The 15,688-nt window shown below is 41.8% G+C and overlaps 1 protein-coding gene across 1 annotated transcript in view; it reads left to right on the forward strand.

Annotated features, from left to right (window-relative positions):
• Positions 1-6,536: 6,536 nt before the first annotated feature.
• MAP7D2 (MAP7 domain containing 2) overlaps positions 6,537-15,688 on the forward strand; it is a 124,446-nt gene continuing 115,294 nt past the window's right edge. The window contains exon 1 of the mRNA XM_065400024.1: positions 6,537-6,588. Within this exon, the coding sequence (XP_065256096.1) occupies positions 6,537-6,588 (52 nt within the window). The remainder of the gene's footprint in view (positions 6,589-15,688) is intronic.

A 15,688-nucleotide genomic window follows, 5' to 3' on the forward strand; every position in this document is an offset into this window, starting at 1 on the left:
GTAAAGGGCCAATAGTCCCCTTACATATGTTTTAAACCTGCTGCCTATTAATTTAATTGGGTGCCCCCCCACTTGTGTTATATGATGGGGTAAATAACACTTCCTTAATCACTTTCTTCATACCATTCATAATTTTATAGACCTCTATCTTAACCCTCTTTAGTAGTCTCTTGTCTAACCTCAAACTCAGTCTTTTCAATCTCTCCTCCATATGGAGGAGAGAGATTTTTTAATCTCTCCTTTCAGTCCATAACCCTAATAATTTTTGTTGCCCATCTCTGTATCTTTTCCAATGGTAATATCTTTTTTGAGATGGTACAACCAAGACTGCATGCAGTTTTCAAGGTGAGGGTTGTTCCATGGATTTCTATAGTGCATTATGATATTTTCTGTCTTATTATCTATCCCTTTCCTAATGGTTGTTAGATTTTTGTCTGCTACTGCACATTAAGATGTTTTCAGAGAACTATCCACGATGACTCCAAGATCTTTCCTCACTGGTAACAGCTAATTTAGAACAGCTAATTTTGTATGTATGGTTGGGATTATGTTTTCCAATGTGCATTACCTTGCATTTATCAACATTACATTTCATCTGCCAATTTGTTGCCCAGTCATCCAATTTAGTGAGATCCTTTTAACTCTTCACAGTCAGCTTTGGACTTGACTATTGAATAATTCTGTATCATCTGTAAACTTTGCCACCTCACTGTTGACCTCCTTTTCCAGATCATCAATGAATGTTGAACACCACAGATCCTTGGGGGACCCCACTATTTACCTCTCCCCATTGTGAAAATTGGCCATTTATTCCTATCTTTTAACCAGTTACTGATCCTAGAGGACCTTCCTCCTTATCTGGGACTGCTTAAATCCCTACCAATGCAGAAATCCCATGGATATTACAATCAAAAAGGTGCTTCTGTGAATTTCTGATGTAGAGAAATACATTTTTTGATCTGGCCAACAAGAATGGAATTTTTAAAAACATTAGGGAAAAACCTAGGTCAGGTGTAAGTCCATTGCTAGATGCAAATGGTAAAATGGTAAATAGTGATGTAGAAAAGGCAGAAATGTTCAAAAGATATTTCTAGTCTGTATTTGGAACACAGGAGGCTGTAGCCATCCTATGTGAAGTTGTGGATGGAGCAGAAAGCTTAACATCTGTAACAAAGGAGGATGCAAGCCAGCATCTGGTAAAATTAAATATTTAAAAAAAAAATAGGGCTGGGTAACTTATACCCAAGAGTGTAGAGCTGAAGAACTCTTACCCACTAATGTTAATTTTTAACAAATCTTAGAAAACTGTGGAAATTCCCTGGCTCCCAGCAGCAACTGACCTACTCTGCCCTGCAGATGGGTGGCACAGGAATGCCCCCTTCGGGGAAGCTCGCCCCCCTGCCCTTACCCCACATCCTCTCACCTGCCAGAGCCTCAAGTTCCCCCACCCCCTCACCGTGGCCAGAGGAGCCCCAGCCAAACTGTACGAACCCCTGGGCTGCCGGACAGCCCTGAGCACCAGCCCAAGCACCCACCAGCCCAGCCCCCAAGCCACCAGCCAGCCACCCCCTGGCCTGAGCCACCCCAGGCCACCAGCTGGCCAAAGCAGCCAGCCAGCTGAGCCACAGTTCCAGGCTGCCAGCCTGAGCTGAGCCCCCCCTCCAGCTTCAGGGAAGAGTGGGAGCCAGGGCAGGGCCACAGCTTGGGTTAGGGAAGATATAGTCTCCCCTAACCTAAGATATCCCCTGCGCCTGGCCCTGCAGCTCCTTTTTATTTGAGCCAGCCGGGCCCAGATTGGTTAGTCCCTGCACCTCCTCCCTGATTGGCTGTGCTTCATGCAGCCTCTCTGGGACGTTCAGAGGACTCACCTCCATTGCTCCTTCTAGGGCAGGGCATGATTAAGCCCTTCTGTGCCTGTGTGGGGCAGCCACCCCATAACATGTCTGAAAGTCATTGGGCTAAATATAGGGATATCTAGATGAAATGTAATGGCCTGTGTTACACAGGAGGTCAGACTAGATGATCTAATGGTCCCTTCTGGCCTTGAACTCTATGAAATCTATTAAACGTACTGTTTGGTGAAAGGGTGCTCTTTTGTCTCTCTGGCATTCCCAATGCACTAGTGCAGTTACCCAGAAACACTACAAACAACTCAATTTCCTTAAGGCAAGTATCAATGATTTCAGCAGTTGGTGATGAGAAACCTAAACAAATGTTTCTGTGACTTAAGGGCAAACATTCCATGCTTCCTAGGAGGATTTTTCTTTTTTTACCTCTCCCAGCAAATGCTGAGGCTGTGTCACAGCCTGTCAAAGCATGAAAAACTAGGAGCGCTTTTGCCATTTCTTTGCCTAACTTTGTAGCAAAGAATCTTGAGTTTAATCCCAGAATCAAAAGCAATCCAAAACTCATTAAAATTCAATTTATGCACAACAATCACTGAAGCAAGGCCTTGATCCTGCAATGTGAGTCACAAAGGTATATCCTGTTATGCCTAAGATTGTTTATAATTGGAGTTATTTAATATGAGGGTTTGGGAGGGGTACATATATAGTAGAAAATAAGAAGGGGGAACAGGAGATGGAAGAGAAAGAAAGGTGATGTGTGTGTGAGAATTAGATGAATACATAAAAAAAAAGCTATGCACCACTTATTAAAATATTAGTATGTAATAATGTAATTAAAGACTATCATAATACATACAAACGAGGCAAATTAAGGTTGCACAGCAAACAATTCTGGCATTTCCTTACTTTTGAGTGCTTCTCTTTGCAGCCTCACTATTCTTGTAATTTAGGGAGTTTTGTTTGTTTTTAAAAACTTAGGGAATTACATTAAAAAAACAAATATTGGAAAAACAAAAATTTCATCCCATGAAACCATGTTGTTGCTTAACTTGGTTATCACCAGGATTGGGGTCTTTAGATCCAGAGCACAGTCCTCTACTGCCTTGAGCTAATAGCCTAACTGGCAGCATTAGAGATCTGTTATCTTCTATGTGACCTGCCACTAGAGGGGGAACGGGAGGATGAGGTGCATACTTTGCCAGTGGGTTTCACAGCTATTTGCTAGACTGAAAGGGAATATTGAGACTTGGGAATGATGGGATCAAGTCCAGGTTCTGTAGGAGAGCATTTTCTAGTGGTTACAGACCTTTCTGCTCCTGACCCCTTCAGTTCTCCCCTCTTCTCAGCTCCTGTCCTTGTCATTCCACTGCTGATATTCTTCCCCAGTTCCTGCCTGTCTCCTCCCTCAACTCTTGCCCAGTCCCTCCCTCCCCCACTCCTATCTTCCCTCTGGCTCCTGTCTATGTTTTTCCCCACTCCTATCCTCCCTCTTCTCTGGCTCCTGCCCCTCCCTCTTTTCCTGTCCCTGTTTCCCACCTCTGAGCTCCTGTTTCTAACTTCCTACACCACCAGGCTCCTATCCCCTGAGCTCCTGGCCCTGTTCCTTCTGCATCCTATCTCCCCCTTCCCCACATTCCTTACACCTCAGCATTTGAGTCATCTATTTCTTCCTTCTGCACATTCCCTGGGCATCAGCAAGGAGAGCACTGAGAGCATATGAGTGGTCTTGGTCTCAGTTCCAGTTGTACAGTGGCCCTTGGCAGCAGCAAGGGGAGCATTGCAGGGGAAGTTCTGCTCAGCCCCTGCAGTGCTGGTCTAGGGCATGTTCAGTGAGTCTGTGGCTCATCCAGTGGGCAGGAAGGAGCCATGTGAGAGAATGGAGTATACCCAGTACAGATAGAATCTTTGGTGTATTTAGCTGCCAAACTCTAACAAGTCTCTACTGAGTATGTGTGAACCATGATTTTTTTTTCTTCAGAAAGTTATAACTTGGCAATAGAGCTCCTCAGTGAAATGGTTGTAAGAATTTTTTTAAACTGGGCAAAAATGCATTTCCCCCTAAGCTCATTCTTAGAACAGGATGAACCATTTTAGATGAAACTTTCCAGAATAACTCAGGTTGAGGGAGATGCCCAGCATGGAAATTTTCAGCCCAAATGGTTTAACTTTGGCGCAGTTATCAGCAACTGAAAACAACATCCTTATAAGGGAAAGTGTTGGGCAACTTTAACTTATAGGTATTACTTCATGAACCATCTATAATTACTTGATAGGAAATCATTGTTCTGTCTAGTAAAATTATTTTAATGGTACATGTAAATCAAAACCCATTTGAATGTACTGACTTGAAAGAAAAATAGTTCACAAGCAAGTTCCAACAAAACAATTCACATGTAGCAAGAAACTGTAATTTATTTGAAGTAGCATTAATACTGAAATACTGACAAAATTATGTTCCATATTGCCTTGTATTTTCATGGGGACAACTATATACTGGGAGGATAACTGTCCAGTACAAGTATAGTAGGACAGAGCAGCTGTAGGACTAAATTGTCTGTTAAAACTTCATTGCTTCTATGCAAAGAAAGATTTGCTCAATCCATCTGAAGAGTGCATGCCTTCCCATCACACAGATGGAGATATCTTACACTCCCTTAGTACTAACGCCGTCAGAGTTTTCGCAGGAATTAGCTGAAATAGAGATATCAGAAGCAAAGCAGATGTACCAGCTGAACTGTATAGATTTCAGTCCTGTCCCTTGATCACAAACATACAGATACTAACGAGAAAATAGAAGATTTCAGAAATCCAGAAAGCAATTTCCATAATTCTTTTTGGAGCCTGTCATTAGATGTATGAAGAAAACAATCATACTGTCCCAGCAGAGTAAACCTATTTAAGTAACCTTCTTCTCAACCCAAACAATGGAAAGAACCGTGTATTTAGAATACTGAGAAACACAACTATAGATGACATATTGTATCTTTTTCAAGCTGTATTCCACACCGAAAAGCAGGCAGTATGTCTAGCAGCTTAGGAAGGAGCTAATAATGAGAATTTGCCATTGGTTTATTCAAGGCACTGTGTGACCTCCAACAAGTCACTTAACCTTCTTTTGTTTCAATCTGCTCAGCTGGAAAAATGAGTTAAACCAGGACCTCCCTGAAAGCCAGATGCTACAGATCGTTTAGCTTTCCTCCCTGGATAAACTAATTACAATGGCCTAATTATCAATGTATGAAGTAATGTTACTCCACAAAACATACCTTTGCATGCAAAGCTATGACACAATGTGTCTCTTTATAATATATAAAAAAAATCAACAGGTTTAAGGCTTGACATCTCACATGTAGTGTTGTTGTCTTTCCTTTTTAAATGCCAATTACATTTTTTTCATCCTGCGTGTTTTAAAAGCTCACTGCCTGGTATCAGAATTCCTTTATTGTGGAACTGCAATGGGTCTAAACTTTGAAACAAAGATTATATACATACAGTAACAAAGAATCAGTGAAAAAGGGAAGACGATATAAACATTTTAATGCTACTTAAAATACTTTCGGGATTCTCACTTGTTTTCTGGTCCTTTAAAACGTGCTTTTATCCGATATTTGTTTTATGTATTGATTTTGTATATAATTAGGGAACAAATTTGCACTCTAGCAGATCCACGCACATGGATCCAAATTCCAGGTGCCATCTTTTCCAAGGAGCGTGTGCGAAGCAGTCAGAATGCACCTGAAACTTGACTATCATGATCTACCTCTCACTGATTGTCCACGGCACTAATGATTTCTTAAATAATCGCGCACCTGGATCCAGGTGTTTTCTCCTCACTTGTCCCTAAATGTAGCAGGATCCAGCTGTTCTGTAAGGGGGGGAAGAAATCGTCCTCCGCACACACACCCCGGAAGGATTATGCCTGAGGCGCTGAATCTGTACTGGTGAAGAAAGTTTTCCTGCTGCTCGGTTCAAGAATATTCGTGGAGTTAAACTTTGTACTAGAATCTGTCAAGCCAGGGCAAGATCCGTTCAAACCAATTTCCCTCCACCCTGGGAATCAGAAATATTTGAGAACAATGGAGAGGCCAAGTGTGCGAAGGCGGGGGGTGTAGCAAAAGAGACTTGACTCCAGAAGCCCATCTCTTGGCTGCCCCATCGTCTAATTGTCAGGCGTCATTAGCCTGTAGCCCGAAGCCATCAGAGCTCTGAGGCCAGGGAAACGCACCAGCCGCTTTGCAATTGCCCTTCACCTCCCTCCACCGGCGCGCCTAGAGGTGGCTGCTGGAGCTCGGCTGCCTGCGCAGGAGGCAGCGGCCGGGCCCCGCTTAGCGCCCACCCGCCAGTTCAGTTGCAGGGCCAAGGGCCACTCCCCGGCGCTGGTGCCCGGGGCAGGGGGCGGGCGCGGGACGGGCCGCCACACGCCGGCAGCGCGCAGCAAGCGCCGGGAAGGAGGGAAACACCTGCAGGCGCCGGAGCCTCCACCCCACCCGCTCTGCGCGCAGCGAGTACCGGAGCAGCCGCCGCCTCCCGCCCCGCTGGCAGCCCGCGCCGCCGCCGCCGCCTCCCCCTCCCCGCAGCGCGGCGTCAGGTGCCGCGGAGCGCCCAGCGCGCCTGTGCGGCGGCCACCCGGAGCGCAGCGGGGCCGCAGCCGGGAGCAGGAGCCGCGCTCGCCGCTGGCCGAGTGAGAAGATGGCGGAGCCGGGGGCTGCGCGTACCTCCCCCCCGCAGCCGCGGGCGCCAGGTGAGGGACGGGCCGGGGCGGACCCGCTAGGTGCAGGGGCAGCGGGCGTGGGGGGACCCCCCTTCCCGCGGTGTAGCGGGACCCGCTGGGAAGCCCCGCGGAGGTAGGAGCGGCCCCTCCAGCGGTGCCCGGAGCCGCTCTCTAGCCGGAGCAGCCCCAGGGACTGGGGGGCCAGCGGAGCCTCCTTCACTAGCATGAAAGTGACAAAGACAGAAGGGGGCAGGTGCCCCAATAACTCATGGGGGGAGGGTTGCAAATAACCAGCGGGGTGTGTGTGTGTGTGTGTGAGAGAGAGCGGGTGCGGAGGAGGGGAGCGCCAGGCCTTAGCAAAGGACTCCTGCTCCTGGGCGGGGGCCCCGGTGTTCGGGAGAGGCTCACGCTGGTGGGCAGTAGGTGCTTGTGGAGGGGAAGGGCGCGTAGTGCTCATCCTGGGGGTGATGGCTAGATGTGGGGAGCCTTCCGCATCCAGGCACCAGTAAGAGAATGTGGAGAGGTCCCTCTATCCTAGGAGCACGAGGCCGGCTGTAAATAATGCCAGGGAAGGATTATTCCTGCGTCTGTGGGAGAGAGTGTCAGTAATAGCTACAGAGGAAAGCTGTTAATGCTGAATGGTTTGCTGTTCTCTGGGGATGTCAAACATGATTTGGTTCAACACTATCAGAAAGGGAGTATGTGTTGTATGAGAGTAAATCTGCACAGAGCTCTGCTACTATTAGACTGGTATAGTTCTGATTCACATCCCTTTGCATACTTATTTTCATTTTAAAACTATGTTTTCTTTGTGGTATAGTAAATATTTGCCATGAGGCAGTTTTTAGGTGTCTTTAAACCTGTTGGGTTGGTCTTGCATGACAGCTGCATGTTAATTTCTTAACCACTAAATGTGTTGCCAGGGATGGAATGAGCTTTATTTTAGCCTAAAGTAGGGATCGAGGACAGAACATCTAAACGCAATTCCTGCAGTGTCTGGGCCTGTCTATACTGGTAGGCCAAACCATGGAATAAACTGGTTAAGCTGGTATTGAGCTTGAACAATCAGTTTTATTCTCAGTCCTATATAGGCGCAACTTCTAATGGGCTCTCCTTTCCTGCTTCATTCTAAATAACCATATTGTAAGCTTCTTGGGGCGAGGACTTTTTTTTGCTCTATGTTTGTACAGCACCCAACACAATGGAGCTCTGATTCTAATTGGGATCGCTGGGTGCTACCAAAATATAAATTATAATTACGTTAGAACATATTCAAATGAAGTTCTTTAGTTGGTAGAGTCAAGCATTTGAACATTAGGAAATACTAGAACTAAGGTTGCCTGTGAAACCTTATTCTTTCCCTTGCTTGTATGTGTGTGTGCATTATGGATAGACACCTTAATAACCTGATTGCATACTATTTTTTCCATATGACCTCTGCTTCAGTCAGTGCACAGAAGGGATAGTGCTCAGGGAATGAAGGAGCTATTCAATATATTTTTATCTCCATTATCTAATATGTGACCCTTGCACACCATATAAAACCATGTACTGAATACAGAATTAGTAATTTACTCATGGTGCTCATCAACTGTAGTACCTGAGTGCCTCACAAACACTAATAAGTTTATTTTCACAACTTCTTGGAGAGATAAAGTATTGTTATCCCTGTTTTACAGATGGGGAAACTGAGACAAAGACAGTGACTTGCTTGAGGCCACACAGTGGCAGAATTAGAACCTGCAACATCAATTCCTGACTACTCTAGGCCACAGTGCCTTACTGTGCTGAGCAACAGGGCTGCCCAGAGGTTTCAGGGGGCCTGGGGCAAAGCAATTTTGGGGGGCCCCTTCCGTAAAAAAAAGTTGCAATACCATAGAATACTATATTCTCGTGGGGGCCGCTGTGGGGTCCAGGGCCTGGGGCAAATTGCCCCACTTGCCTCCCGCCCCCCGGGCGGCCCTGCTGAGCAACCACAGCTCAGTTGCTCTTCAGAGTGTTTAGCATTGCTGATCATCCAGCCCTTGGTATCTCAAGTTGGGCCCCTAGAAAATGAGAGAGAAACTACTATTGACCATGTACCAAAATTCCACTTCAAGTAACTTGCCCAGCATCATGTAGGAAGTTTCTGGTAGAGGGAGGGATGGAAGTGAGGTCTGTGTAAGTCACCTGTCTTAACCACAAGACCATCCATCTTTTATCTTTTTGCATTCCCTACTTTATTCTCTATGCACCTTCCAACTGCTAGAAAAGTGAGACGGGGTCCTATAGATAAATTTCATTGACTATACAACTTCTCAGCACCATCCATTCTCTGTCCTGTCCTGTGGAAAAGATAGTATGTTATTGTGTGATCAGACTGTGTCACAATGAATCTGCACAAGAATGAAGGTTGCATGGGCAATTGTAATAACTGCTGATCATGCATCATCAGGGTTTGAAACCTGAATTTTAAGCACTACAACAGAGTGTGCTATTCCTTCAACTACAGGACTAAATATTTTAATTGGTAGCAGAAGACAGTTACCCTATTTGAACCTTCCACTAAAAGAAGTTGCATAATACACTGAAAAATAGTGGGTTACATATGCATGAGTAGCCCCATTCTACAGACAGAATAGAAAATAAAGATATGCAGTGTGGCTGATTGGATGAGATTTGGGTCTGCTGTAGTAGAGAGCTGGGATATATTACTAGTCCCAGTTTAATAATAACTGTGAAGAGTACACAATTACTAAAGCACTCCGCAGCAGAGTTTAGAACTCATGCTCTTCTGGTACACATTATTATTATTTTAATTTATCTTCTCCTAGGGTTCTCATCCCACCGTGGGAGGTCTGTGGGTGGGGAGAATAATATCTGCCCATCTGTGATAGCCCTAGAAGTGGGCAATGGCCACTGGGACCATGTGTTGGGTGCAGGTGATCATTGCAGCCCAGCCTGGATCTTCCCATCCCTTCCTCCGGTACTATAGCTGCTCTGGCAGCAACTCGGCAGAGTTTCTGTTCACAGGGATTTCCAGTGCAGTGTATGCTGCTATGGAAGTTGCTGTCGGGTCCAAGCCTTAGAATGTTCATGGTGTTCTTGCATGCTGCCAAAATCACAACACAAGCCATGGTAGGGAAATAGCTATTTTCAACAGTGTATATTCATCCACATCTGAGCAGAATTTCATGGTACTAGTAAACTGCACTTTCCTCCTGCCAAAACCCTGCTGCAAATAATAAAGGTGATAGAGCTCAAGAAAGATGGCAATAATCTTTTATAATGGAAGGTGTTAGGTAAACTAAATATTGGGGTCACTGTCAGTTCTCCATGAAATAATAATTAATAATGATGAATAAATACCAAATGTCAAGCTTTTGAGTTCCAGATCTTCATCTTCTATTTCAGTGCTCTGTGACGTGTACTTAGATCTGTCCTGGAAACCTAAGCAGAGCTCAGTATTTCTGGTTATTTTTCCGGGAAGTGTTTTTTCTTTCCTCGCAGAAAAGCTTGATCAAAACTAAGAGGATTTAAGAGAAAGGTACATATGGTGTCTAGTTAGGTAGAAAAGATAAACAGAGTGAAAATATAAGTAGCAAATTCTTACATATTCCTTCAGAATGTTGTTTTGTTTTTTTGCTGCTGTGATGACAGCATTCATTCAGCTGACTTCTATAATATTTTTCAGTGTATAGCAAAGTATACTAATGTTGTTTTGTAATATTTCTTTTCTTTTATGTGAGAAATTAATATTGTTTTCCCAAGGTGTTAATTTGTGTACCCGCTTTTATATGGTTAACTATTTCATAACCGTCAATTTTATTTCAGAATAATGTAATGCATTCTGTAGTTACATAAGAAATGGCTCAGAGGCATTACCAGTTAAAATTATTTTTGTACTTTGATTAAAATGAAGTGAGGAACAGTATCTTGCCTCTTTGAACTGTAAAAATGGAGGGGAAAAAAGAAGAGTTGTTTCTTGAATGTAATAAGCTATAAAAGTGTAGCAGTGAAAAATCTGAACTTTAGGGTGTTAGAAAGCAGTCTTGATACCATACATAATATACAGATTTCAGTCTGCATTATTGGGCTCTCATATACATATGTGGGAAATACATGAGGGTTAACTTAGATATTTGCTATTCTCTTTTTTTATGTTGACTGAAGGGGTTTACGTGTATGTCATGTAAATAAAACTATGTATACTGCCCGTTGAAATCTTAAGTTTTTTATAGTAAACACTTTTAATTATGTATTAAAACGATTATAATTTTCTTAGTAATTTTTTTAACTTTAGGTTTATTTATAGCTTAACCTAGTAAAAGAGAAGTTTTGAATATCCTGTTCATACTCTTCAGTCAGGTACTAACACCACATATCCAGTGCACTGAAAATTGAGAATTTGTGTTTGGTGGCCAGATTATTCTTATTGACGGTTCATGTAATAAGGTATGTCTTTTTTTCCTTATTCCTATCTGTGAATTCCTCCATTGTCAATATATTCCATGGTTGGCAGTACTAGTTGGTTCTTTTGCTTTCCTCCACTATGGTTATATTGGCAGTCTCAATGGCTATTAGCCAGTATTTTAATAGATTAGCAATTTTTAAATTAGTGCCTTTTTATTTTGATGAATACAGTAGTATTGTAATTAAGCCTGGCTCCCCCCAAATCATTGGATTTCCCCATGTACAAGCTGGCTTCCATTAACTTCATTGCAGCACTGTCTATGGAAGAAAAATCACAATCTCCTTCTGCTAAGACCAGACGCACAAGCTGTTACTAAATTTTCTGGCTCAAGCTGCTCTAAATTTAGGGGCATTCTCTGTAAGATTCTCAATAGCAGGTAGTCTCAATTGGAATATCCATACTCAATTTCTGTGCTTAAATAAAATACAAAATTATTGTCATGTATAAAAGTTGTAACTAAATGCATCTATTCAGGCACTATAAAAAAAGACTAAGCAGACAAACACTATGTTATGAAGTGTGAAAATATTACCTATGTCCTGGTACAACCATCTCTTGCTCCACTCTGCCTTTTCCACCTTCCATCTCTAACTGGCTGTCACAATTTTTTCCAGCCTATCAGATTAGAATTTCAGCAAATCTTTGGAATTCTCTGTTTGATCCAGGTTCTCCTTGATACAATTACCTTTCACTTGATGTGAACAACACATTTTACCTAGGTCAGTACACCACGTTACTGTGATTTGAGTAGTACACATTAATACAGTGTGTTCCTTTGTTACACACCCAAGTTTAACTTTCATACAGCATGTTTCTCTCATACTGGCCCAGGCAAACTTCTAGTTTATTGTTTAATTGTTTACAGGAATACTAGTGTAAATTAACAAAAGTTTCACTAATAAAACACCAACGTTCCTCTAGTACTGTTGTGAACTTGTTCTAGTTATTATTTAACCCTTCTTATTTATTACCATTTACTTTCTTTTGTATGAATTTACCATAAGTCACCTGCATTTGGCATTTAAATCACAGATGACTTGATATTGTGTAAGTGAGGATTTTACCGTTCTATGTATGTGTATATATGCATATATTTATATATATTGCCCACAGTCAGTTTCTCTGTTTTTTCCATGCTCTAATTTCATAAAATTACATGATTTTAAATTTGGAGCTGTTATAGTATACTAGGTAGTCTGCCACATTGCTTGTGTCCAATACCTGTTTTAGGGTCATTTAATGGGTTACTCGCTAATTTAGTGACCTGTAATCTTAGCTGGAAAAACATTTACTTTTCAGCAGAATAATATACCATACTGAGTTTTTAGAGATACCTGTCATTGTAATTGATCTCCCTGACTATGACTAATGCTTGGGTGTGTGTGTGCCTGCACACCTGCCTCAGTGGGAGCTGATGTCAGATTGGTTTTCCTGCTGGGAAGTGACTTAAGACAGAGGAAATGCATTTCACTGTTAGAATGAAATAGGCAGAGACTTTCCAGGTTCTTATTGTTCTGTTACTTAAAATCTTATGTCTGACAGTCTCTGCCTCTCTCATTCAGATAATGAATTTAATTTTCTTTGTCTTGATTTCTGCCAATGGGCTGTCAAGATAGCAGTGTTTCCTGCTTGACAATCTTTTCAAATGAATATTGTAAAGATCTTTAGTGATGTATTTTGTGTGTAATTAGATAGTGATTAAAATCTTTCATATTAAATGGCAGTTTTGCTTTAAAATTGTTCTTTCTATTTGGTGTTCATGGAGTATTTTTTGTTAAAGTAATAAAATAAGATGTTCAGATCTTTGACTGTTCCATCTTAGTTTTTTTTCTCTTCATTCCCTCCCGTTATTCATTATTTAAATTATTATTTAAAAGATTCATGTAATTATACTTTCATTCAACTCTTAACGTTTTTCTCCCTTGGCTCGTCTGAATTCTTGTCAAATGTGAGAGCAAATAGACCACATCAAATTGCTATATCTCAACTCTTGCTTACTGTGTGCCTAATTAGCATATGTTTCTGTGAATCTTAGCGCAACAATTCTTTTCCCAATTTAATGTCTAAAAAGTATTAGTTATCATCATATATATATGTTGTTCTTTGTTCAACCTGCTGTTGATCATGCTTGTAATAGTCACTTCAGAATAGTAACAACCAAACCTCTGCTTTCTCTAGATTTTCTATAGACCAGTGGTGCGCAAAATGGGGGGCACTCCCCTAAGGGGTGTGTGCAAGAGGCACTCTGGGGTGCTGTGAATAAACTTCTGCCTTTTGCCTTTTTAAAAAAACAAACATACAAATATCAATGTTGCCAACCTTACTTCTGTGCTGCTGCTGGCAGCGGTGCTGCCTTCAGAGCTGGGCAGCTGGAGAGCAGTGGCTGCTGGCTGGGGCATTCATGTTGTTTGTGGCACAAGACGATTATTTTTTTAATCCTGCACCAGTCCCACCCTGCAATTCCCATTCCCACCTGCTCCCGCATTGTCTGCTGAATTTTTATTCCACTCCCGCTGTTATGGCAGCAGGCCCTCTTTGTTTCTATCGTGCTTTGTAACTCTAGTTTCTGACAAGGGATCCCAAATTGATAGTGACTGGAAAATGTGTTCATTTTTAAAGGCTCTCATTTTCCAATGAGCAGTGTTTGGGGGAATTGAGTAATATTTTAGGTAGCCTCTCTGCATATGAAGGTAAATGAACCTTTAAGTATTTTAAGTCACTCCATGGCTTCTCAGTATGCAAAGTTCTTTCTTTCACTTCGGTTGCAAGTTATTTTCCTTGGTCTATCTTTTTCTCTGATTGCTGTTTCTTTTGGATTGGTTTTGGTAATACTCTTAAACTTTCTGTTATAATATCAATCTAAACAGGGAAAACTCACATGTCTGATGAATGAAAATCCCTGTTACAAACTTCGTTTCTTAATGTTCCTTTAATATTAAATTATTTTCCTCACTTCATAGATGTCAGCTTTATTGCCTTCCATTGTCAAAATTTAGGCATTCCAGTCTTTTGCAGGATTTAATTTCCCCGAAGATTTCTTTATCCCATAATGAGCTGAAATAGATTTTATCATGTATTCAGTTCCAGATTTTTGTTATACCAGAAAATCCAGGAGATGTTTTTCTCTTCCTGTTCCAGAAATATTTTAATTTCTCCATTCATTTGCTCTCTCTGTTGTCAAACCCAACCCATTTAATGAAAGTTCATTTTTATAGTTTATATCTAATGTCAAATCACTCCTGTCTGTGTTGTGGAGTGGACCAGTCCCCTTCTAACTTCATTGCATATGTTTCAGTTCGCTGTTGTAAAGTTGACTTGTCCGCCTGCAGTGTCTTTCTAAGTGGATTCTTCACTTCAGTGATGTTGGCCTTTACATTCACTTTAGTGCTTCTGCTGCATTTCTCATATCCAGTGACAGAAAGGTGACAGGGCACATAAAACATTCTTTAATCTTGCAGAGCTATTGGCTTAAGTAGCCATCTGAGAATCATGATGCTACTTGTCCCCCTTCTTGCTGTTTTAATAAATTTCTTTTCTTAATTGTTTTGTTTTTCCCAATTGTTAACATTAACTCCCTCCATTAGAGAAATAGTCAGTGTTAAAAAATGAACAGTTGTAGAGATTTGGATATATGAAGGGAAAGGGCAGGAAGGGTAATGTTGGTGTCAGCTCCTGGATGCCATTGTAAAGGCTCCTTAGAAATATGTAAGAAGCTAACAATAACATGATGTATACCTGTTGTTGTTTTTCTGTTCCTGTCAGATGCTGGAGGGCATATTGATCCCTGTAGTTTAATCCAGTTAGGTAAGCTCTAGCAGTGTCAGTACCGGGCAAATTAGTTGAAACAATTGTAAAGAATAAAATTGTCGGACACATAGAAGAACATAAATTGTTGGGCAAAAGTCAACATGGTTTCTGTAAAGGGAAATCATGTTTTACTAATCTATTAGAGTTCTTTGAAGGGGTCAACAAACATGTGGACAAGGAGGATCCAATGGACATAGTGTACTTAGGTTTCCAAAAAGCCTTTGACAAGGTCCCTCACCAAAGGCTCTTACGTAAGTTAAGTTGTCATGGGATAAGAGGGAAGATCCTCTCATGGATTGAGAACTGGTTAAAAGACAGGGAACAAAGGGTAGGAATAAATGGTAAATTTTCAGAATGGAGTGGGGTAACTAGTTGTGTTCCCCAAGGGTCAGTCCTAGGACCTATCCTATTCAACTTATTCATAAATTATCTGGAGAAAGGGGTAAAAAGTGAAGTGGCAAAGTTTGCAGATGATATTAAACTGCTCAAGATAGTTAAGACCAAAGCAGACTGTGAAGAACTTCAAAAAGATCTCCCAAAACTAAGTGATTGGGCAACAAAATGGCAAATGTAATGTAATGTGGATAAATGTAAAGTAATGCACATTGGGAAAAATAACTCCAACTATACATACAATATGATGGGAGCTAATTTAACTATAGCTAAATCGAAGAGATCTTGGAGTCCTCGTGGATAGTTCTCTGAAGACGTCCACGCAGTGTGCAGCGGCAGTCAAAAAAGCAAACTGGATGTTAGGAATCATTAAAAAGGGGATAGAGAATAAGATGGAGAATATCTTATTGCCCATATATAAATCCATGGTACGCCCACATCTTGAATACTGTGTACAGATGCAGTCTCCTCATCTCA

Source organism: Emys orbicularis, chromosome 1 (assembly GCF_028017835.1).
Source record: "Emys orbicularis isolate rEmyOrb1 chromosome 1, rEmyOrb1.hap1, whole genome shotgun sequence".
Lineage (NCBI taxonomy): Eukaryota > Metazoa > Chordata > Testudines > Emydidae > Emys > Emys orbicularis.